At 46.2% G+C, this 23,338-nt stretch overlaps 2 protein-coding genes across 4 annotated transcripts in view; both read left to right on the top strand.

The window, feature by feature from the left end:
* The window catches only part of LOC105480435 (ubiquitin specific peptidase 4), a 68,153-nt gene that overhangs the window by 19,835 nt on the left and 24,980 nt on the right, over nucleotides 1-23,338 (top strand). For 2 of the 3 annotated variants that reach the window (XM_011739307.3, XM_011739309.3), the window contains exons 5-11: nucleotides 34-179; nucleotides 310-371; nucleotides 11,591-11,731; nucleotides 12,524-12,641; nucleotides 17,407-17,580; nucleotides 21,149-21,307; nucleotides 22,971-23,195. In XM_011739307.3, coding sequence (XP_011737609.1) covers nucleotides 34-179; nucleotides 310-371; nucleotides 11,591-11,731; nucleotides 12,524-12,641; nucleotides 17,407-17,580; nucleotides 21,149-21,307; nucleotides 22,971-23,195 — 1,025 coding nt within the window. The remainder of the gene's footprint in view (nucleotides 1-33; nucleotides 180-309; nucleotides 372-11,590; nucleotides 11,732-12,523; nucleotides 12,642-17,406; nucleotides 17,581-21,148; nucleotides 21,308-22,970; nucleotides 23,196-23,338) is intronic. The other variant, XM_011739308.3, reaches the window with a different exon arrangement.
* Nucleotides 378-10,124, top strand: LOC105480434 (microtubule nucleation factor SSNA1). Its single transcript, XM_071091717.1, is given in 3 exon segments — nucleotides 378-5,331; nucleotides 5,333-5,453; nucleotides 5,456-10,124. Coding segments are annotated over 3 exon segments (351 nt in total). The 5' UTR covers nucleotides 378-5,254; the 3' UTR covers nucleotides 5,609-10,124.

Below are 23,338 nucleotides of genomic sequence, written 5' to 3'. Positions count from 1 at the left end.
AAAGCCCCAAGTGATATTTCTGCCTGTTCCTAGCAACCATTGAGAAAGAGATGCGGAAGCTGTTCAACATCCCTGCGGAGCGTGAAACACGGCTCTGGAACAAATACATGAGCAACACCTACGAGCAGTTGAGCAAGCTAGACAACACTGTCCAGGATGCTGGGCTATACCAGGGTCAGGTAGGAGGGCCCACGCCATTCCCCAGCAGGTAGCTCTGCCCAGGGTGTGTGGCCAGATTCTTTCTGCTTCTCAGCATGTTGGAAATGCAGTGGTTTGAACTCTCCTCATTTGGTTTCCCCTTTTACTCAGGTGCTAGTAATTGAGCCTCAAAATGAAGATGGCACATGGCCCAGGCAGACCTTGCAGTCAAAGTAAGTGAATTTTTTCTCCCTTGTCATAGGCTCACACGTGCAAAAGAGACAGTCTTTCCTAAGGCAGTACTTGTACTAAGAAAAACTGTTCTGATTTAGATGAAAAACGCCTATTTTGTATATCCAGAGTTCCTGCTTCTGGATGAAGACCCTGGCTTTTGGTAGTAGGGCGGCATCTAAGGGAAACCTGTCAGGATATCTCAGCAAGGTGGCGAGCTTTTCCTCGTGGAGAATGAGAAAAGGAGGAAGGGATCTGAGGGATCAAGTCTAAGGTTGCTGCTCTACCAAGAGGTTGCTTTGTTTTTGTCATACTTTTATTTTCTTCACCTGTAGTTAGAGGCCTTGATGGATAAGAGGAGGGCTAAGGCATGGGGTTTTATATGTCTTAAAAGTGATAGTTGAGGCCTGAACATGGTGGCTCATGCCTGTAATCTCAGCACTTTGAGAGGCTGAGGCAAGTGGATCACCTGAGGCCAGGAGTTTGAGACCAGCCTGGCCAACATGGTAAAACCCTGTCTCTACTAAAAATACAAAAATTAGCCAGGCGTGGTGGCAGGTGCCTGTAATCCCAGCTACTCCAGAGGCTGAGGCTCGAAAGTCACTTGAATCCAGGAGGTGAAGGTTGCAGTGAGCTGAGATCGCACATTTCACTCCAACCTGGGTGACAGTGCAAGACTCTGACCCCAGAAAAACAACAAAAGGTGATAGCTTGATTCCACCTGTTTCTGCCCAGTGGCCTGTTACTCTTTGTTGCCCTAGGAGCTTGCTGGGTGAATTGTTCAGCTACAAAACTTGGACTAAAGACACATCTGTCTCAGGAGATGTTCATGTGGTATGTGGAACTGTGCATGTTCCTAGAAAGGGAGATAAAGAAGTGATGAATTTTCCTTATGGTATAAGTTTTGGAAATTATATCTGTGTTCCAGTAGTTATGGGAACAATGTTGCGCTCTGTCCTTTTCCTTCTGTCAGGCCTTGGACTGTGACCATTACATAGTAGTGGAGCTCCTAGTTCATTTGAGAACCATGAAAACTGAGTTCTTAAGAGAAGAAATGTTAGACCCCTGGAGTTCAGTCATGGACTCCAGTTTAAGAAACCCTGGGTGCCAGTTGTTGACAAGATGAATAAAATCGCTGTGGTAGGCATAGCTGTGCTCATCTTCACCCTGAGATATCCATATCCTAATTCCTAGAGTCAGTTTCAGAATCTCTCACTATGTCATGTGACATGGCAAAAGGGACTTTGCAGATGGGATTAAGCATGATGGTGAGTGCCTGTAGTCCCAGCTACCTGACAGGCTCAGATGGGAGCATTGCTTGAGTCCAGGAGTTTGAGGCTGCAGTGAGCTATGATTCCGCCATTGCACTCCTGCCTGGGTGACAGCAAGACCCCATCTCTCTTTTTTTTAAAAAAAGGCCCGTGCGGTGGCTCATGCCTGTAATCCCAGCACTTTGGGAGGCTGAGGTGGACTGAGCCCCTGAGGTTGGTAGTTCGAGACCAGCCTGACCAACATGGAGAAACCCCGTCTCTACTAAAAATACAAAATGAGCCAGGTGTGGTGGTGCATGTCTGTAATTTCAGCTACTTGGGAGGCTGAGGCATGAGAATGGTGTTTGCAGTGAGCCTGGATCATGCCACTGCACTCCAACTTGGGCAATGGAGTGAGACTCTGTCTCAGGAAAAAAAAATAAAGGTACAATAATAATAAGCAAGGTTTAAGAAAGCATCTAATATCTGCAATATTCCAGAGATAAATTCTGGGTAATGCCAACATAGGTGAGGGGGTAGGAATTAGTATAGAGCAGAGAGAGATGAGAATGTCCAGAACTACTATTCTTGGGGATGAGAAAGGTGAACAATTGTAAGTTCATGTAATTTATGGGGAAAAATAAAAATAGAGATCCTAATAAGTTAATGGAACAACTAATAGAAATGGAAAATTGAATGTATAACTTTGAAACATGCTATGTCAGTTAGGAAAGGCTTGCTGGCAGGTAAGAAAAATTTGCAAATTAGCGTATTAAGCAAGATGGAGGCTTACATCTTTCTGAAAAGAATTTTTGACGTAGGCAGTCAGTCCATTGCTGATGTAGCAGCTCCATGGCAATATTAAACCCAGCTGTTTTGTCTGACAATTTTGCTTTACGGTGTGTGGCTTCTACTTCAAAGATGGCCACTTCTGGTCTGAGGTGATTGCTAGAACTGCAGTAATTAGACCTGCATTCCAGTAGCTGGGAGAGGGAAAAGGGAAGGAGGACCTACTGCTTCCTTTTTAGGACATTTCTCAGATGTCATACATCAAACCTTCTTTTACATCTCATTGGCTAATCATATGACAATATCCGGCTTTCAGGAAGGCTGAGATGTACTATATAGCAGGACTGCATCATGTCCAACTAAAAATTGGGGTTCTCAAACTAAGGAAGGAGGGGAAAATAGCTATCAGGAGGTGACTAGCAAACTGCCACACCTGCAAAAGGAAACTTAATGGAAGGCAAGAATGAAGGGGGAAAAAAACTAAGTAGTATGGTAATTAGAAAATGTGTTAGAACATGTGGAAAAAGGGGGAAAAAAAAAGAAAACCTGAAATAAGGAGGCTGAATTAAATTCATTTAAGTCTAATAACAGCATTAGAATCACTGTAGGTGAGTTAAATTTACCAACCTAAAGACAAATTCTCAGATCAGACTTTAAAAGACAAATCACACCAGGGATATACAGTGGTGTGTGCCTATAGTCCTAGCTACTTCAGAAGGCTGAGGGAGGAAGCTTGCTTGAGCCCAGGAGTTCAAAGTTACTGTGAGCCATGATTGCATCATTTCTCTCCAGCCTGGGCAACAGAGTGAGACCCTGTCCCCTTTTTTTTTTTTTTTGAGACAGAGTTTCACTCTTGTTGCCCAGGCTGGAGTGCAATGGCACAATCTCGGCTCACCACAACCTCTGCCTCCCAGGTTCAAGCAGTTCTCCTGCCTCAGCCTCCCGAGTAGCTGGGATTACAGACATGTGCCACCACGCCCGGCTAATTTTGTATTTTTAGTAGAGACAGGGTTTCTCCATGTTGGTCAGGCTGGAGACCCTGTCTCTTGGAAAGAAAAGAGTCAGGCATGGTGACTTATACCTGTAATCCCAGCATTTTGGAAAGCTGAGGTGGGAGGATTGCTTGAGGATAGGAGTTTAAGACCAGCCTGGTCAACATAGCAAGACTCCTGTCTCTACAAATTTTTCTTTTTAAATTAGCTGGGCATGGTAGCTTGTGCCTGCAGTTCCAGCTACTTGGGAGGCTGAGGTGGGAGGATCCCTTGAGCACAGGAGTTTGAGGCTGCAGTGAGCTATAATTGTGCACTGCACTGCAGCCTGGGTGACAGAGCAAGAGCTTGTCTCAAAACACACAAGAAAATAAAACAAGGCTGGGCACAGTGGCTCATGGCCTGTAATCCCACTTTGGGAGGCCGAGGTGGGTGGATCACTTGAGTTCAGGAGTTCAAGACCAGCCTGGTGAACATAGTGAGACCCTGTCTCTATTAAAAATACAAAAAATTAGCCAGGAGTGGTGGCGTACACCTGTAATCCCAGCTACTTGGGAGGCTGAGGCAGGAGAATCACTTGAACTCAGGAGGCAGAGGTTGTAGTGAGCCGAGATGGCACCATTGCACTCCAGTGTGTATGAGAGAGCAAGACTCCATTTCAAAAAAAAAAAAGAGACCAAACATGTTTAGTAATACATTGTGTGTCAAAGACACAGAGAAGTTGAAATCAAGGGAATGGAAATAGTGGCTCATGCCTGTAATCCCAGCACTTTGGGAGGCCGAGGCAGGCAGATCACGAGGTCAAGAGATCAAGACCATCCTGGGCCAACATGGTAAAACCCCGTCTCTACTAAAAATACAAAAAAATGGGTGTGGTGGTGTGCTCTTGTAGTCGCAGCTACTCAGGAGGCTGAGGCAGGAGAATCTCTTGAACCTGGGTGGCGGAGGTTGCGGTCAACTGAGATCACACCACTGCACTCCAGCCCGGGCGACAGAGCAAGACTCCGTCTCAAAAATTAAAAAGAAACATACATCAAGGGAATATGTTATCGAAGGAAGGTCACTAGTTGGCTTAGAAACTTTTTAAAAACCTACCAACAGGGTCAGTTTTATATATTTATCTTTTTTGTTTTTTTGAGACAAAGTCTTTCTCTGTCACCCAAGCTGGAATGCAGTGGCGTGATCCCCTCCCAAGGTGCTGGAATTACAGGTGTGAGCCACCGTGCCCGGCCTATATATTTCTGTTTATTTATTTATCCCTCAACAGTCCTCCCTCCAATTTAATATATTTCTTGGCAGAGGATAGTAAATGTTTCCATGGATGGATTCCTTGGTGGTGGTTTTTTTTTTCTTTGTTTTTTTTGTTGTTGTTGTTTTCTTTTTTCTTTTTTCTTTTTTTTTTTTTTGAGATGGAGTCTCGCTCTGTCGCCCAGGCTGGAGTGCAGTGGCACAATCTCGGCTCACTGCAAGCTCTGCCTCCCAGGTTTACACCATTCTCCTGCCTCAGCCTCCCGAGTAGCTGGGACTACAGGCGCCCGCCGTCACGCCTGGCTAATGTTTTGTATTTTTAGTAGAGACGGGGTTTCACCATGTTAGCCAGGATGGTCTCGATCTCCTGACCTCTTGATCCGCCCGCCTTAGCCTCCCAAAGTGCTGGGATTACAGGCGTGAGCCACCACGCCCGGCCGTTTTTTTTCTTTTTCTTTTTCTTTTTTTTTTTTTTTTTTGAGACAGAGTCTTGCTTAAACCCAGGAGGGAGAGGTTGCAGTGAACTGAGACTTCACCATTTGCACTCCAGCCTGGGCAACAAGAGTGAAACTCCATCTCAAAAAAAAAAAAAATAGGAGGCCCCGGGAGATGTTGACCCAGCAGGGTGTGGCGCTGCAGAAGTACAACAACATGCTGGTCAAATTCGTAGAGGAGCTATGCCAGAAGCAGGCAGATCCAGCAGGAGGAGGATGAGTAGCAGCAGCTGCAGAATGAGGTGAGGCAGCTGACAGAAAAGCTGGCCTACATCAGTGAGAACCTGACATACAAGACTGCCTTTCTCAGTAAGTAAAGTTCTACCAGACCATCGCGGAGACGGAGGCCATCTACCTCAAGATGCTGGAGAGCTCCCAGACTTTGCTCAGTGTCCTGAAGAGGGAAGCTGGGAACCTGACCAAGGCTACAGCCTCAGACCACAAAAGTAGCGGTAACAAGGACAGCTGACCAGACCAGCTGACCTGCCTCCATGTGCCCCTCAACTCAGCCCCAGCAAGTCTGTCCACGGAGTGTCTTCTTCATGGCAGCAGGCCTCTTCTTTCACTGTCTCAGGTGCCAAGAGGGGCAGCTGCCCACCTCCACTGGCAACAGTGACAAGCCTGGGGCACAGCCTGTGGGTCCTGGCTTCTGCTCACACAGGCTGTGGGGATGGTGGGCTCTAGGTTAGGTCTGCAAGGGCCCTGTCTCTGCAGCACCCGCACTCCTGGGCTGCCAGGGAGGCCCTGGTTAGTCTGAGCACCCTGGGCGTCTTCTCACCTTGTGCCTCCTCAGCCAGCAGAGGCCCAGGGCAGGGGGCACGGGTTCTCCTTCATCCCAGAACCCAATCCCAGAAGCCACAGGCTTACCCCTGTGGCCTGTGACTGTCAATAAACATTATCTTTGTAAAAATAAATAAATGACTGAATGAATGAGTGAATGAATGAAAAATAAATTAGCCGGGCTTGGTGGCTCACACCTATGATCCTAGCACTTTGGGAGGCTGAAGCGGGCAGATCACTTGAGGCCAGGAGTTCGAGATTAGCCTGGCCAACAGGATAAAACCCCATTTCTACTAAAAATAAAAAAACTAGCTAGACGTGGTGTGCACCTGTAATCCCAGCTACTCGGGAAGCTGAGGCATGAGAATTGCTTGAACTGGGGAGGCAAAGGCTGCAGTGAGCTGAGATTGGCCCCCTGTACTCCAGCCTGGGCGACAGAATGAGACACTCTCAAAATAAATAAATAAATAGATAAAGTTAAATTAAAAGAGTTTATTGTTATCTTAATTATAGTTCCAGGTACCAGACTCCAGATACTTGAGGTCAGTCTTTTTTTTTTTTTGAGCTGGAGTCTCGCTCTTGTTGCCCAGGCTGGAGTGCAATGGCGCGATCTCAGCTCACCACAACCTCCACCTCCTGGGTTCAAGTGATTCTCCTGCCTCAGCCTCTGAGTAGGTGGGATTACAGGCATGTGCCACCATGCCCGGCTAATTTTGTGTTTTTAGTAGAGATAGGGTTCCTCTGTGTTGGTCAGACTGGTCTCTGACTCCCAACCTCAGGTGATCCGCCCACCTCAGCCTCCCAAAGTGCTGGAATTACAGACGTGAGCCACCGTGCCTGGCCTAGTCTTAAAGGATGGACTTATTCTCAGAGCAGCATTCAGTCTGGAGAACGTCTGAGAAGCAAGTGGAGTGCAGTAGATTAAGGAGGGTAGGCATGGGCTCTGCCTAGTTTGCCCAGAACCTCACTTTGGGCCTGGGCACAGGGATGTTTTACAGGTCTCCACCATGGTTTCAGGCACACATTTGAGTTGTAATTGATAATCACCTGACATGCCTTGGGAGCAGGACTTAACAGTAGAAAGGTGCCTGGGAGTCCTGAGGCTTGCCTACAGTGTCTCTTAGGAGCAGAGGTATCCTTGTTTGGAGGCGTGGTGTCTGTTTTCAGAGTGTGGCATGAGACCCAGTCATAAATCAGTGAGATACTGCCTACCTAATATATATGCCTGAGATTCAGACATTTCCCCTGGCTGCCTATTTTCCAGCCTGTAATGCCCAGGATGTGTTCCACAGTTGCCTGAAGGTCTCGAGACTAGTCCCTGCCCTAGTGCTCAGCATTTCCCAGGTTGTAGTAAATTTTCTGAAGAGAAGTTTTGCTTTTGACTTGTCTGTCAAAGATAGAGTATTTTTTAATAGATGGGGTCTTGCTTTGTTGCCCAGACGGGAATGCAATGGCATGATTATAGTTACTACAACCTCTAGCTCCTGGGATCAAGGGATCCTCTCGGCTTAGTCTCCTGAGTAGCTGGGACTGCAGGCATGAGCCACTATGCCTGACTTTTTCTGTTTTGTAGAGACAAGGTCAGCCTCCCAAAGTGCTGGGATTATAAGCATGAGCCACTGCACCCAGCCTAAGGATAGAGTTTTTTTTTTCTTCTTTTTTTTAATCTTACTGTGTAAATTTTCAAGCACATAAAAAGTATCCTTTTATGCCCTTAATTTGGTTTCTTTTTGATTGAATTTACTATGAAAACTACTGGCAGTATTTTCTAGAACATTTTAAACGTCAAATAAAATTTTTCTTTAATTTCTGTCATCCGGAAATGTTGTCTCTTTAAGAAATCGACAGGTCTTGGATATCTCAAATGATTTGTATGGATTTTTGCCCTTTTTTTAAAATAAATAAAATAAATAGAGACAGAGTCTCGCTATGTTGACCAGGTTGATCTTGAACTCTTGTCCTCAAGCAGTCTTCCCACCCTGGCCTCCCAAAATGCTAGGATTACAGGCATGAGCCACCAGGCCCAGCTGATTTTTGCCCTTTTAAGCTCAAGAAAATAGATAAGTTACCAATGAATAGTTACTGAAAAGAGGAGTGCCATACCATACAACTTGAGGTTCTGTGCATCAGCATTCGAATATCACTATTCTGTCTTACCTGCTCTCAGTGCTGAGATGACTGAGTCTGCTATTGCCTATCAGACCAGCCTTGGGCAGCAGACTTTCTTTATGCATAAGAGGCTAGGATATCACGTTGGATGTCTCACTGGACAGGATTGAATGCATGCATGCTTAAGTCTCCCATGTGGTGAATGAGAGTACCCTTGACTATGGTGAATCTCGCTTAGTGCAACTGCTTGAGTTCTTGGGCTCCTTTGCAGCATGAGGATGAAGCTGTGTGAACCAAATCCTCTTTAGGATTAGAGAAGGGTACATTTCCTTATGGGAAGGTGAGAGACTGAGGAGCCCTCATTCTCCCTTGCTGTGACCGCACTGTGGAGCAAACCTCGGTTCAGGTACCCGCTTAGGCCCTATATAATTTCCTGACGTGCCCACTGCTGGTATACAAGATCATACTTGTTTTTGCTGCCACGTTTTTCTTCTCATAGGGAAGCCAAGTTGAGATCAGATCCCATGAGGGTGAGCACTGTGTGGGGACAGCACATCTTCTTATTCATTTTCTGTATTCTAAAAATAACCCAGTATTCTAGAAGGGAAATCCCAGTTTTATATTTGAAACAATGGAAGAGGATTCACTTTCTTATTTGACTGAGTACAGTGGCTCATGTATGTAATCCTAGCCTTTTGGGAGGCTGAGGCAGGAGGATTGCTTGAGTCCAGGAGTTTGAGACCAGCCTGGGCAACATAAGGAGACTATTGCTCTGAAGTACAAAAAAAAAAAAGGTAAAAATCAAAAATTTTAAAATAAGATTTACTTTCTTCCTTATGTCCTTATATAGATTCTAGCAGATTGATGAAATTGATAGCAATTTAAAATTTGGGCAATTAGCCCTTGAATTAATTTGAAAGTAGAAATCTAAAGTAAGAGCCTGAAAAATATTAAAACGTGAGTTTGAAACAGAGAGGTTACAGTGGCAAATTTGGAGAAACAATTCTCCATAGAAGGCATAGTGAAACCAAATTGGCATTTTTCTCTTCTCATGTCCTTATATCCAGCTATTTAATTTGCATCCAGCCTTTTTGGGGAAAGTCATCTCTTATTGCCGTTTTTCCTTTTCTTTTTTTTTTTTTTGAGATGGGGTTTTGCTCTTGTTGCCCAAGCTGGAGTGCAATGGCACGATCTCGGCTCACTACAGCCTCTGCCTCCTGGGTTCAAGCAGTTCTCCTGCCTCACCTCCCAAGTAACTGGGATTACAGGCATGCGCCACTAGTCCTGGCTGTATTTTTAGTAGAGACGGGGTTCCACCATGTTGGTAAGGCTAGACTCGAACTCCTGATCTCAAGTGATCCATCCACCCACCTCAGCCTCCCAAAGTGGTGAGATTACAGGCGTGAGCTACCTCAGCTGGCCTTATTGCCATTTCTCTTTGCCTTTCACTGATAATTCTTAAAATTCAGGGAAGCAGGCCAGATTCGGTGGTTCATGCCTATAATCCCAGCACTTTGGGAGGACAGGGCAGGCAGATCACAAGTCAAGAGATCGAGACCATCCTGGCCAACATGGTGAAACCCTGTCTCTACTAAAAATACAAAAAAATTAGCTGGGTGTGGTGGCACGTGCGTGTAGTGCTTGCTACTCGGGAGGCTGAGGCAGGAGAATTGTTTGAACTCGGGAGATGGAGGTTGCAGTGAGCCAAGATTGTGCCACTGCACTCCAGCCTGGTGACAGAATGAGACTCCGTCTCAAGAAAAAAAAAAAAAAAATTCAGAGAAGTTTATGATTTGTAAATCAAACCAGGATGCTTGAAGATGAACCTTTTGGGGTTTTTTTGTTTGTTTGTTATTTTTTAAGAGACAGAGTATCGGCCGGGCGCAGTGGCTCACTCCTGTAATCCCAGCACTTTGGGAGGCCGAGGTGAGCGGATCACGAGGTCAGGAGATCGAGACCATCCTGGCTAACTCGGTGAAATCCCGTCTTTACTAAAAATACAAAAAATTAGCCGGGTGTGATGGCGGGTGCCTGTAGTCCCAGCTACTCGGGAGGCTGAGGTAGGAGAATGGCATGAACCCGGGAGGCGGAGCTTGCAGTGAGCCGAGATCGCGCCAGTGCGCTCCAGCCTGGGTGACAGAGCGAGACTCTGTCTCAAAAAAAAAAAAAAAAAAAAAGTATCACTCTGTCACCAGGCTGGAGTGCAGTGGTGCAATCTTGGCTCACTCTCAGGTTCAAGTGATTCTCCTGCCCCAGCCTCCTGAGTGGCTGGGATTACAGGTGCCCGCCACCACGTCCAGATAATTTTTGTTTTTTTTTTTTTTTGAGACGGAGTCTCGCTCTGTCGCCCAGGCTGGAGTGCAGTGGCGCGATCTCAGCTCACTGCAAGCTCCGCCTCCTGGGTTTACGCCATTCTCCTGCCTCAGCCTCCTGAGTAGCTGGGACTACAGGCGCCCGCCACCGCACCCGGCTAATTTTTTGTATTTTTAGTAGAGACGGGGTTTCACCGTGGTCTCGATCTCCTGACCTTGTGATCCGCCCGCCTCGGCCTCCCAAAGTGCTGGGATTACAGGCGTGAGCCACCGCGCCCGGCCTTAATTTTTGTATTTTTAGTAGAGATGCGGTTTCACTGTGTCTTGAACTCCTGACCTCATGGCCATACTGGTCTTGAATTTTTGACCTCGTGATCCGCCTGCCTTGGCCTCCCAAAGTGCTGGGATTACAAGGGTGAGCCACCTCACCTGGCCTAATTTTGTATTTGTAGTAGTGACAGGGTTTCTCCATGTTGGTCAGGCTGGTTTCAAACTCCTGACCTCAGGTGATCCATCTGCCTCGGCCTGCCAAAGTGCTGAGATTACAGGTGTGAGCCACTGCGCCCGGCCTGGCTAATTTCCTTTACATTTTAGTAGAGACAGTTTTCACTGTGTTGCCCGGGCTGGTCTCGAACTCCTGAGCTCAGGCAATCTGCCTGTCTCAGCCTCCCAAAGTGCTATGGAGTACAAAAAAAAAGGTAAAAATTAAAAATTTTAAAATAAGATTTACTTTCTTCCTTATGTCCTTATATAGATTCTAGCAGATTGATGAAATTGATAGCAATTTAAAATTTGGGCAATTAGCCCTTGAATTAATTTGAAAGTAGAAATCTAAAGTAAGAGCCTGAAAAATATTAAAACATGAGTTTGAAACAGGTTACAGTGGCAAATTTGAAGAAACAAAATTCTCCATAGAAAGCATAGTGAAACCAAATTGGCATTTTTCTCTTCTCATGTCCTTATACCCAGCTATTTAATTACAGGCATGAGCCACTGCGCCTGGCCAGCCTTGTGGTTTTTCACACTGAAAGGGTATATGATGCTGTGGACTGATGTGACAGGAAGACCAATTAATTTCTGGACTCTCACTTTAAGTTTACCTTGAAGTAGTATGAATACAGGCTTTTTGTAATTTATTTTAACTTACTGAATATGAAGAACATTTATTTCTTGAGAAGCGACCTAAGGCATTAAATAGGGCTTGCTCTTTGCAAAAAGTCAGTAGCATTGTTTCTGCTTCTCTCTCCCAGATCAAGCACTGCGCCTAGCAGAAATTTTACTACCTCTCCAAAATCATCAGCAAGTCCCTATTCCTCAGTGTCTGCCTCTCCCATTGCAAATGGTGATAGCACTAGCACCTGTGGGATGCACAGTTCCGGTGTCAGCAGGGGGTAAGAGCAGGTCCTTTCACTCTGCTTCCTTTCCCTCTGTCCTTTCCCAGGCTGTATCTTGAGAGCTCATCTGCTGCTACACTAAGCATGGTGGGGTTAGAGTTCCTCATGGGAACGTGCTGCATGTAGTTTCTCACTCCATTTCATACCTGTAGTAAAGTGTGCTTCCAAGTTCTGATCTGTGTTGCTTGTCCTCCTGTGAGCTGGTGTTTTCCCCACAGCCTACATCACAGGTAGTCTTAGTGTGGGGCAGGGTGGGGGTCTCTGCATTTGTTTATGAAGGGATGGGCTGGCACATATGGCAGAGTAGTTGTGAAGGACAAGCACAGAGAAGTGCTCAGCTATGGATGGCCGTGATCCTTTCTCCAAGCATTTCAGGCACACATGCCACATGGCATAGATTGGGGGAAGAGGGCGAATGAGGTGAGGAAGTGTGCATGAACTTTCAGGGCCAGTCAAGCCTGGGTGTGGCCTGGTGGGTGGTAGCAGATGCAAGCTCTTGATAACTAAAATGGTCTTCCCTTAAGTCACCTGGCAAAATTAGCATTTGCCAAAGCCTAACAGGAAAATTCAAATAGTGTTTCTTTCCTTAAGGATGTGCTTACCAGCTGCTAGTGTGTCAAGTAAAGGGTGGGGCAGGTCTGGAGGGCAGGGGAGGGGGTAGAGGGAATTTGCATCATGGGCTTACTACCACACACAAGTTCTAGAGGCCCCCATAGGAGCCTCAAAAAACATCTTGAGGGCATGTGTTATACACTTGCTTTTATTGCTGATGTGTGTTGTGTTTTCCAGTGGATCTGGCTTTTCTGCTTCGTATAATTGTCAGGAGCCACCATCCTCTCATATACAACCTGGGCTCTGTGGACTTGGAAACCTGGGAAACACCTGCTTCATGAACTCCGCTTTGCAGGTAGAGGAAAGAACTTCCATTCAAATAACACAGCATCTTGAGGTTTGGGTGGAAGTGGCCTGTAAAGATACTGGGTGGATCCTGTCCCAGGAGTCCCTGCCTACCCCTTGTTAGTGCTTCAGTAGTCTCTGCCAGGGCATCTCCCACTAGGTGGTACAGAATGGCTTCATCAGTGTTTGTGGACCCCAGATGTCTTTGTAGTCAGTTCTGTGTTTAGTTTTATAGTAAGATTATTTTGAATTTTATCGACTGTTTAGGTATGATCTCTCTAGAAAATATTGGAGTGTATCCCTGATTGGTCTCTGATGGGATGAGGAGAACTTATAGCAGGTGATGCCAAGCTCAGTTATGCCTTGCTGAAGGCTGACTACCTTTTCACTAAAAATAGCTGTCCCAGCCAGGCGCAGTGGCTCACGCCTGTAATCCCAGCACTTTGGGAAGCCAAGGTGGGTGGATCACCTGAGGTCAGGAGTTCGAGACCAGCCTAGCCAACATGGCAAAACCCCATCTCTACTAAAAATACAAAAATTAGGCCGGGCGCGGTGGCTCAAGCCTGTAATCCCAGCACTTTGGGAGGCCGAGGCGGGTGGATCACGAGGTCAGGAGATCGAGACTATCCTGGCTAACATGGTGAAACCCCGTCTCTACTAAAAATACAAAAAACTAGCCGGGCATGGTGGCGGGCGCCTGTAGTCTCAGCTACTTGGGAGGCTGAGGCGGGAGAATGGCGTGAACCCGGGAGGCGGAGCTTGCAGTGAGCCGAGATCACGCCACTGCACTCCAGCCTGGGAGACACAGCAAGACTCCGTCTCAAAAAAAAAAACAAAAAAAAACAAAAAAAAAACAAAAATTAGCTGGGTGTGGTGGCACATGCCTGTAATCCCAGCTTCTCGGGAGGCTGAGGCAGGAGAATCGCTTGAACCCGGGAGACAGAGGTTGTAGTGAGCCAAGATTGGACCATTGCACTCCAGCCTGGGCAACAAGAGTGAAACTCCGTTTCCAATTAAAAAAAAAAAAAAAAAAAAAAAAAGATAGCTGTCCCGCCCCATGCTCCTTACTAGAGAAACTCCAAAATCCCCTATTTGAAACTTGTTTATTGGCCAGGCACAGTGGCTCACACCTGTAATCACAACCCTTTGGGAGGCTGAGGGGGTAGTATTGCTAGTATTGCTTGAGGCCAGGAGTTTGAGGCCAGCCTGAGGATCATGGCGAGACCCTGTCTCAAAATGGAAAAGAAAATAAACCTTGTTTATTAACTCATCAAATATTTATTGGGCATATATTATGTGACAGCACTGTAATAGTCATGGGCTGCAAGGAGTTAAAGTCCAGCTTCAAAGTTAGGAGGGCACAGTCCCCAAGACTGCCCTCATTTCCAAAACCAACTGCAAGTTTGCAGGTTTCCAAGACCAGCCTTAGTTTTGATAATTTGTTTAGAAGGAGTCACGGAATTTACTTAGTTATTATACTCATGATAATGGTTTATTGTAGTGAGAGGATGTAGACTAAAATCAGCCAAGGGGAGAGGCATATAGGGCAGAGGTCAGGGGGGTCAAAATGTAGAGCTTCTGTTGTTTTCTACCTATGGAGTCAGTACATGGTACTTTCCTTTTTTTTTTTTTTTTTGTGACAGCATCTCTCTCCTCTCTCTGTTGCCCAGGCTGGAGTGCAGTGGCGCAATCTTGACTCACTGCAACCTCCGCCTCTCGGGTATAAGCAATTCTCGTGCCTCAGCCTCCCAAGTAGCTGGGATTACAGGCACACGCCACCATACCTGGCTAATTTTTATATTTTTAGTAGAGGCAGGGTTTCACCATGTTGGCTAACCAGGCTGGTCTCAAATTCCCAACCTCAGGTGATCCACCCACCTCAGCCTCCCAAAGTGCTGGGATTATAGGCGTGAGCCACAGTGCCTGGCCAGAACATGGTACTTTCCTGGCATTGATGTGTAATGATGCGTATGGAATGCTGCAAACTATGGAAACTCACCTGAGCTTCAGTGTCCAGAATTTTTATTGGGGCTTCATTTTATAAGTATGATTGACTGGCAGGACGTGGTGGCTCATGCCTGTAATCCCAGCACTTTGGAAGACCAAGGTGGGCAGATCATGAGGTCAAGAGTTTGAGAATAGCTTGGCCAACATAGTGAAACCCTGTCTCTACTAAAAATACAAAAAATTAGCTGGGCATGGTGGCAGGCAATTGTAATCCCAGCTACTTGGGAGGCTGAGGCTGGAGAATCGCTTGAACCCGGGAGGCGGCGGTTGCAGTGAGCCGAGATCGTGCCACTACACTCCAGCCTGGGTGACAGTGAGAGACTGTGTCTCAAAAAAAATAAAATAATAAAGTATAAATATGATTGACTAATTACCTAGGTGAACTGGTACCGTATGACCCAAAGCTCCCACCCTAAGTCACATTGTTGGTTTTTCTGGAGTGGCTAGCCCTTCTCACCCTAAGACTAGACTGTGCCCTTCTGGTCAGCCTCCTCTCCACCTCCAAAATTGTATTATTAGATTATCCAGTATGACCCAAGGCCCACCAGGCAGACAGACAGTCCTATCAGGCATAACATTCCAGGGGCAAACAGATTACCTCCCAGAAGCCAGGGGCAAAGCTAGACCTTCTGTTTGAGCAAAGAAAATTCTTTTTTTTTTTTCTTAGAGGTGGGATCTCTCTGTTGCCAGGCTAGAGTGCAGTGGCATGATCATAACTCACTGTAACCTTGAACTCCTGGGCTCAAGTGATCCTCCTACCTCAGCCTCCCAGATAGCTGAGACTACAAGTGTGTACCACCAGGCCTTGCTAATTGTTTTTTCGTTTTGTTTTGTATGTGTTTTTTTTTTTTTTTTTTTTGGTGGAAATGGGGTCTCACTTATGATGCCCAGGCTGGTCTCAAACTCCTGGCCTTAAGCAGTCTTCCTACCTTGACCTCCCAAAGTGCTGGGATTACAGGTCTGAGCCACTGCACTTGGCCTGATATTCTTTACATAGGGACTCAGTGGTAAGCAAACCAGCAATGGTTTTTGTCCCCATAAAATTGATAATCTGGCGGGGTACAGTGGCTCACACCTGTAATCCCAGTGATTTGGGAGGTCCAAATGGGAGGATCACTTGAGCCCAGGAGTTTAAGACCAAGCCTAGCTAACATGAGCAAGACCCTATCTCTAAAAATTAAAAAAAATAAAAAAATTAAAGACTTACATTCTCACTTTTTTTTTTTTTTTTTTTGAGACATAGTCTTGCTCTCTTGCCCAGGCTGGAGTGCAGTGATGCAGTCTTGGCTTGTAGCAACCTCCGCCTCCCGGGTAGCTGGGATTACAGGCATGTGCCACTATGCCCAGCTAATTTTTTGTATTTTCAGTAGAATGGGGTTTCACCATGTTGACCAGGAAGGTCTGGAACTCCTGGCTTCAAGTGATCCACCCTCCTTAGCCTCCCAGAGTGCTGGGATTACAGGCATGAACTACCACACCTGACTTACAGTCTAACTTTGAAGTTTTTTGTAGTGTAAGTAAAAACATAAAACATTTGTTAAAAGATTAGATAACCCTTGGGTTTTGAAATTATTTTCTGGCTGGGCACGGTGGCTCCCAGCACTTTGGGAGGCCGAGGCAGGCAGATCACCTGAGGTCGGGAGTTCCAGACCAACCTGACCAACATGGATAAACCCCATCTCTACTAAAAATACAAAATTAGCTGGGCGTGGTGACTCATGCCTGTAATCCCAGCTACTCAGGAAGCTGAGGCAGGAAAATCGATTGAACCCGGGAGGTGGAGGTTGCGGTGAGCCGAGATCGTGCCACTGCACTCCGGCCTGGGCAACAAGAGCGAAACTCTGTCTCAAACAAACAAAAAAAAAGTTATTTTCCTCTTGTGGTGACGTGGAAATAGCCTAGTACTAAAGAAGAGGTGTGATTTGGCTTTTCATGGACAAGTTTTTCCAAGTCTTTGTACCCTCAGTTTTCCTTAGCTATTGAGTGAGGATAATGATGAGGAGTTTTAAAGTTCTAAATGTAAATATTAGGGCAAAAAGGGTTAAAATTTCACGATTTAAGCTTCCATCTCATGATGCTAGGGGAAAGAACCCAAAGGAAGTAGAAGGAGAGAAATAATAGCAGTAAAAACAGAAACTAATGAAAAAGGCTGGGCGCAGTGGCTCACGCCTGTAACCCCAGCACTTTGGGAGGCTGAGGCGAGCGGATCACCTGAGGTCAGGAGTTTGAGACCAGTCTGACCAACATGGTGAAACCCCATCTCTACTGAAAATACAAAAATTAGCTGGGTGTGGTGGCCAGCGCCTGTGATACCAGCTACTCAGGAGGCTGAAGCAGGAGAATCACTTGAACTCAGGAGGTGGAGGATGCAGTAAGCCAAGATCACGCCATTGCACTCCAGCCCGGACGTCAAGAGCAAAACTCTGTCTCAAAAAAAAAGCCAAAAAAAAAAAAAACCACTTTTTCATTAAACAAGAATTATTTGTTTATTCAGCTTTTTTCCTAAGGTAGTTTTTTTCAGAGACAAAATCTTAGCCAATGCATCTGCAATCCTCTAAGACCACGTCCCTCAGAGATTAGCTGCGAGGGGTCCACCAGCTTGACCTCCTTGAGGCTGTGCTTTACCGTTCGTCATGAGCCTTCAGAGAATCTCCTGAGTGCCTCATTTTGTTGGGGTTGTCCCTCAGTGACCCTTTAGAACTTGATTTATCTTGTATCTCTGGTACTGTCTAGAAGGTATGTAAAGCCCTCATCATGTTCTGTTTCAGTGCTTGAGCAACACTGCACCACTGACTGACTACTTTCTCAAAGATGAGTATGAAGCCGAAATCAACAGAGACAACCCTCTGGGGATGAAAGGGGAAATTGCAGAAGCCTATGCAGAGCTCATTAAGCAGATGTGGTCTGGAAGGGATGCCCATGTGGCACCTCGCATGTTCAAAGTAGGTAGACATATATATATATACAGGTTGAGTATCTCTGTATATAGATGCTTGGGACCAGAAATGTTTTGGGACTTCAGGTTTTTTAGGGTTTTTTTTTTTACAGTATTTACATTACGCTTACTAGTTCAGCATCCCCATTCCAAAATCTAAAATGTTTCAGTGAGCATTTCCTTTGAATATCGTGTCAGTGTTAGAAAGGTTATGGATCTTTGAGCATTTGGATTTCAGATTTTCGGGTAAAGGATACACTCCTGTACTTCCTTTTTCCCACTTTGGGGAGAGTGGTTTAGTGTTGTTATGAGGCATTCCTTTTGTTGCATTTTGGGATTAAGATGGGATCTGGGCCAGGCGCTGTGGCTCACGCCTATAATCCCAGCACTTTGGGAGGCCGAGGCAGGTGGATCACTAGGTCAAGAGATTGAGACCATCCTGGCCAACATGGTGAAGCTCCGTCTCTACTAAAAATACAAAAAGTAGCTAGGCGTGGTGGCGCATGCCTGTAGTCCCAGCTACTTGGGAGACTGAGGCAGGAGAATCACTTGAACCTGGGAGGTGGAGGTTGCAGTGAGCTGAGATTGCGCCACTGCAGTCCAACCTGGTGGCAGAGTAAGACTCCGTCTCCAAAAAAAAAAAAAAAAAAAAAAAAAGATGGGATCTGATGACCAGTCACGATGGCTCACACCTGTAATCTCAGCACTTTGGGGGGCCAAGGTGGGTGGATCACCTGAGGTCAGGAGTTCAAGACCAGCCTGGCTAACATGGTGAAACCCCTTCTCTACTAAAAATACAAAAATTAGCTGGGCATGGTGGTGCACACTTGTAATCCCAGCTACGTGGGAGGCTGAGGCAGGAGAATTGCTTGAACCTGGGAGATGCAGATTGCAGTGAGCCAAGATCACACCACTGCACTCCAGCCTAGGCAACAGAGCAAGACTCCATCTCAAAAAAAAAAAAAAAAAAAAAAAGATGGAATCTGAGACTAAAAGTACCACATTGTCAAACCCTTTTTTTCCTGTCATTCAGTCATTTAGCACACCCCTAAGTGTCTTCACTGCCCACCTCTGGGTTGGGGATGTCTCAGAAGTTATTTGTAAGCTCATTCCTCAGAATGCTGTATTCTGTGATGGCAGTATTTAAATGGTCAGTTTCCTAAGCCAGACTATAAAAATTCAGTTTCTTGGAAGGCTGAGGTGGGAGGATCCCTGGAGCCCAGGAGTTTGAGACCCGGCTGGGCAACATAGTGAGACTCCGTTTTTGTTTTGTTTTGTTTGAGACAGAGTCTGACTCTCTTCTTGCCCAGGTTGGAGTGCAGTGGCACGATCTTGGCTCACTGCAGCCTACACCTCCCGGGTTCAAGCGATTCTCATGCCTTAGCCTCCTGAGTAGCTGAGACTACAGGTGTGCACCACCATGCCTGGCTAATTTTAGTGTTTTTAGTAGAGATGGGGTTTCGCCATGTTGACCAGGCTGGTCTCAAACTCCTGATCTCAGGGGATCTGCCTGCCCCAGCCTCTCAAAGTGCTGGGATTATAGGCATGAGCCACTACGCCTGATCAAGTCTCTGTTTCTTTAAAAACAACAAAAAAGTTGGCCAGGCGCAGTGGCTCACGCCTGTAATCCCAGCACTTTGGGAGGCCGAGGCGGGCAGATCATGAAGTCAGGAGATCGAGACCATCCTGGCTAATATGGTGAAACCCTGTCTCTGCTAAAAATACAAAAAAAAAAATTAGCCAGGTGTGATGGCAGCCGCCTGTAGTCCCAGCTGCTCGGGAGGCTGAGGCAGGAGAATAGCATGAACCCGGGAGGCAGAGCTTGCAGTGAGCCGAGATCGCGCCTCTGCACTCCAGCCTGGGTGACAGAACGAGACTCCGTCTCAAAGAAAAAACAACAACAACAAAAAAAGTCCGGGCATGGTGGCTCATTCCTGTAATCCAGCACTTTGGGAGGCTGAGGCGGGTAGATCATGAGGTCAGGAGTTTGAGATCAGCCTGACCAACATAATGAAACCTCATCTCTACTGAAAATACAAAAATTAGCCAGGTGTGATGGTGCCCACCTGTAATTCCAGCTACTCAGGAGGCTGAGGCAGAATTGCTTGAACCTGGGAGGTGGAGGTTGCAGTGAGCTGAGATCGCACCACTGCACTCCAGCCTGAGCAACAGAGCGAGACTCTGTCTCTAAAACAACAACAAAATTAGCTGGACATGGTGATGTACCTATAGTCCCAGCTACCAGGGAGGCTGAGGTGGGAGGAATTACTTAAGCCTGACAGGTCAAGGCTGCAGTGAGCTGTGATTGTGCCACTGTACTCCAGCCTTGGCGACACAGACCCTGTCCCAGAATAAAAAAATAAAAAAGAATTGGGTGGCAACACACTGTGCTGAAGCTAATGTAAATAAACAACTAGAAGGTAGTGTTTAGGGATATTAGGGAAGTGTGGAGCTTCCTCAGTGATGGATGTGTTATATATTTGTACTGTGTTATGGCAGCCACCAGCTCAAGCACCTCTGAGCACTTGAGATGTGGTTCATTTGACCAAGGAACTGAATTTTTAATGGTTTTTAATTGTAATTAATGTAAATTTAGGTTGCCATATGTGGCTAGTGGCTATGGTATTAGAGAACAGGTGTAGAACTGTGGTGCTCCATTTTTTTTTTTTTTTTTTTGAGACAGAGTCTTGCTCTGTCGCACAGGCTGGAGTGCACTGGCACGATTTTGGCTCACTGCAGCCTCCGCCTCCTGGGTTCAAGCAATTCTCCTGCCTCAGCCTCCCGTGTAGCTGGGATTACAGGTGTGCACCACCATGCCCAGCTAATTTTTGTATTTTTAGTAGAGACCAGGTTTCACCATGTTGGCCAGGCTGGTCTTGAACTCCCAACCTCAGGTGATCTGCCTGCCTCAGCCTCCCAAAATTCTGGGATTACAGGCGTGAGCCACCGTGCCTGGCTGGTTCTCCATAGGATACATCACAGTCTCTGGGAGTGCTTAATACAACATAGACTGCTAGACCCATCCACAGAGTTTCTGATTGAATGGGTTTGCTGTGGGGGCCTGAGAATGTGCATTTCTACTAAGCTCCCAGGTGATACTAATGCTGCTGGCTAGGGACCATACTCTCAGAATAACTGGTGGAGAATAATACTGGACAGACAGTATTTAGGGACCTGAGGGCTGTTATGTACAGGAGGATTCCTCCAGCTGATGAAAGTATCGTTTGTAATGTCCTTATGGAGTTTAAGACTCTGAACCAAAGAAGGACATGTTGGAGAGGGATTTATGTCAGTACTTGGGTGTGGTTACTCAGGATACCCCACCCTTCCTCCCTAGGACTTAAGGTAGTGGCCCAGGTTCCAGATTCATCCTCCTGGCTCTCTGATCTAGGCCTTCTCTCTGGTGGGAACCACTGGCCTCCTGTAGGCTCTTCAGGAGTTAATTGGACTACTCAACCAAGTGTTCTCTCTCACTACCCAGCTAACTCCTCAAAGCTATTTTTGATGATAGTTCTCATTTGATTTAACTAGTTCTTTACATATTATGCCTTCTGATGCAGTTGCTTTTGTTGTAGACTCAAGTGGGACGTTTTGCTCCTCAATTTTCTGGCTACCAGCAACAAGATTCTCAGGAGCTGTTAGCCTTTCTTCTAGATGGATTGCATGAAGATCTGAACCGAGTAAAGAAGAAGCCCTACTTGGAGCTGAAGGATGCCAATGGGCGGCCAGACGCGGTATGCCATTAATGATGTCTGAACGAAGAAGCTGCCTCATATTGAGAGTGCAGGGATATTCTTCTGGTCTTTTGAGTGTTGCTTCCAGGGCCCTGGTTGCTTCTCACTGTAGCTAGTTATAGGTATATGGTCTCTGGTCAGAAAAGGGCTAACTGTAGTTACTGCTATTTTTTTTTTTGTAATAGAGACAAAATCTTGCTATGTTGTCTAGGCTGGTCTCCAGCTCCTGAGCTTAAGCAGTCCTCTTACCTTAGCCTCCCAAAGTGCTGAGATTACAACAGGTGTGAGCCACTGTCCCCTGGTTACTCCTAATGCTTCCTCTTGGGCTTTTTCAAATTTGAGTGAGCTTGTTTGATATTTCACTGGTGAACTAGGGACTAAGAACACTCTGAAAATTGTAAAGTGCCTATAGTGAGGATCCCTAAGATTGTTATCGCTCACAATAAAAGCTATCTATGATTACTTAATTTGTTATTAATATCATTAGGACATTTATACTTTTTACCTTGATTTTCTGATCAGTGCAAGAGGATTTTAGTATTTCAGCTGCCCTGTCACATTGGGATAATCAGTATGAATGCTTTAAAGTAAAATTTAGATCTTCTTAGAAAAACTATGAGTTAGCTGAACTGTAGTATAGATAAAATTATTAAAATTTATTTGTTTATTTTTTTGAGATGGAGTCTCACTCTGTCACCCAGGCTGGAGTGCAATGATGCGATCTCGCTCACTGCATCCTCCACCTCCCGGGTTCAAGCGATTCTCCTGTCTCAGCCTCTTGAGTAGCTGGGACTACAGCCATGTACCACCACACCCGGCAAATTTTTGTATTTTTAGTAGAGAGGGGATTTCACCATGTTGGCCAGGCTAATCTTGAACTCCTGACCTAAGGTGATCCATCTGCCTCGGCCTCCCAAAGTGCTGGGATTTCAGGCATGAGCCACTGTGCCCGGCCAAAAACTACTTTAGATCACTGGAAACATATAGGGGGACTTTCCTTGTCCTGGCTATGTATCTGTACCCATAGTGTCCTCCGGGTTCTGTTTCCTATCAGGACACACAAACCCCTAGTTTCCAATAGGTCCTATGGTGCCAACCTTATTAAGTGTGGGGATTACAACGAGGCACAGTGGCTTACCCCTGCGGTTCCAGCACTTTGGAGGCTGAGGTGGGAGCATCACTTGAGGCCAGGAGCTCTAGAACCATCTGGTCAACATAGTAAAACCCCCATCCCTACCAAAACTAAAAAAACATTAGCCAGGCATGGTGGGGCGTGCCTATAGTCCTAGCTACTTGGGAGTCTGAGGCAGGAAGATCGCTTTGAGCCCAGGAGTTCGAGGCTGTAGTGAACCATGATCGTGCCAGCCTGAGCGACAGAGCAAGACCATGTCTCAATCAATCAATATAATATATATTTGAAATATATATATAAACATATATATGAAATATATATATGTGTGTTGGGGTGGGGATTGGGTGTAGAGCTGGCATGTGGTATGAGTATGATACACTAAGAGTAGTCCTGGCCTTGCTTATCCTGGATCAAGCTCTTGGCTGTACAGATTGCCGCCTGATTCATCTCCAGGTTTGCTGTGAGTCATTCTGGATGCAGGGGCAAGGGACTGAGTGGTGTTGAGAATGTCCTATTTATCCCTTCATGCAGGTGGTGGCAAAGGAAGCCTGGGAGAATCACAGGTTGAGGAATGATTCTGTGATTGTGGATACTTTCCATGGCCTCTTCAAATCTACTTTGGTTTGTCCAGAATGTGCTAAGGTTTCGGTGACCTTTGACCCATTTTGCTATCTAACGCTCCCACTGCCCTTGAAGAAAGATCGAGTTATGGAGGTTTTCCTGGTTCCTGCTGACCCTCACTGCAGACCTACCCAGGTAACAGAATCCACACCCTCATGCCACCCCTCACTGCAAGCGGTCTCCAGATCCCAGTGGGACTGCTCCTATCTGCTGCATTGGATGCCTCTGAGTCCCCTTGGTACTTGCCTGGGTATGGGCCCTTGGCCTCCATCAGACCT

The sequence above is a fragment of the Macaca nemestrina genome, chromosome 2 (genome assembly GCF_043159975.1).
Source record: "Macaca nemestrina isolate mMacNem1 chromosome 2, mMacNem.hap1, whole genome shotgun sequence".
In the NCBI taxonomy this organism is placed as follows: domain Eukaryota; kingdom Metazoa; phylum Chordata; class Mammalia; order Primates; family Cercopithecidae; genus Macaca; species Macaca nemestrina.
Note: the sequence above shows the minus strand (reverse complement) of the source record. Positions and strands in the feature narration are given on the sequence as shown.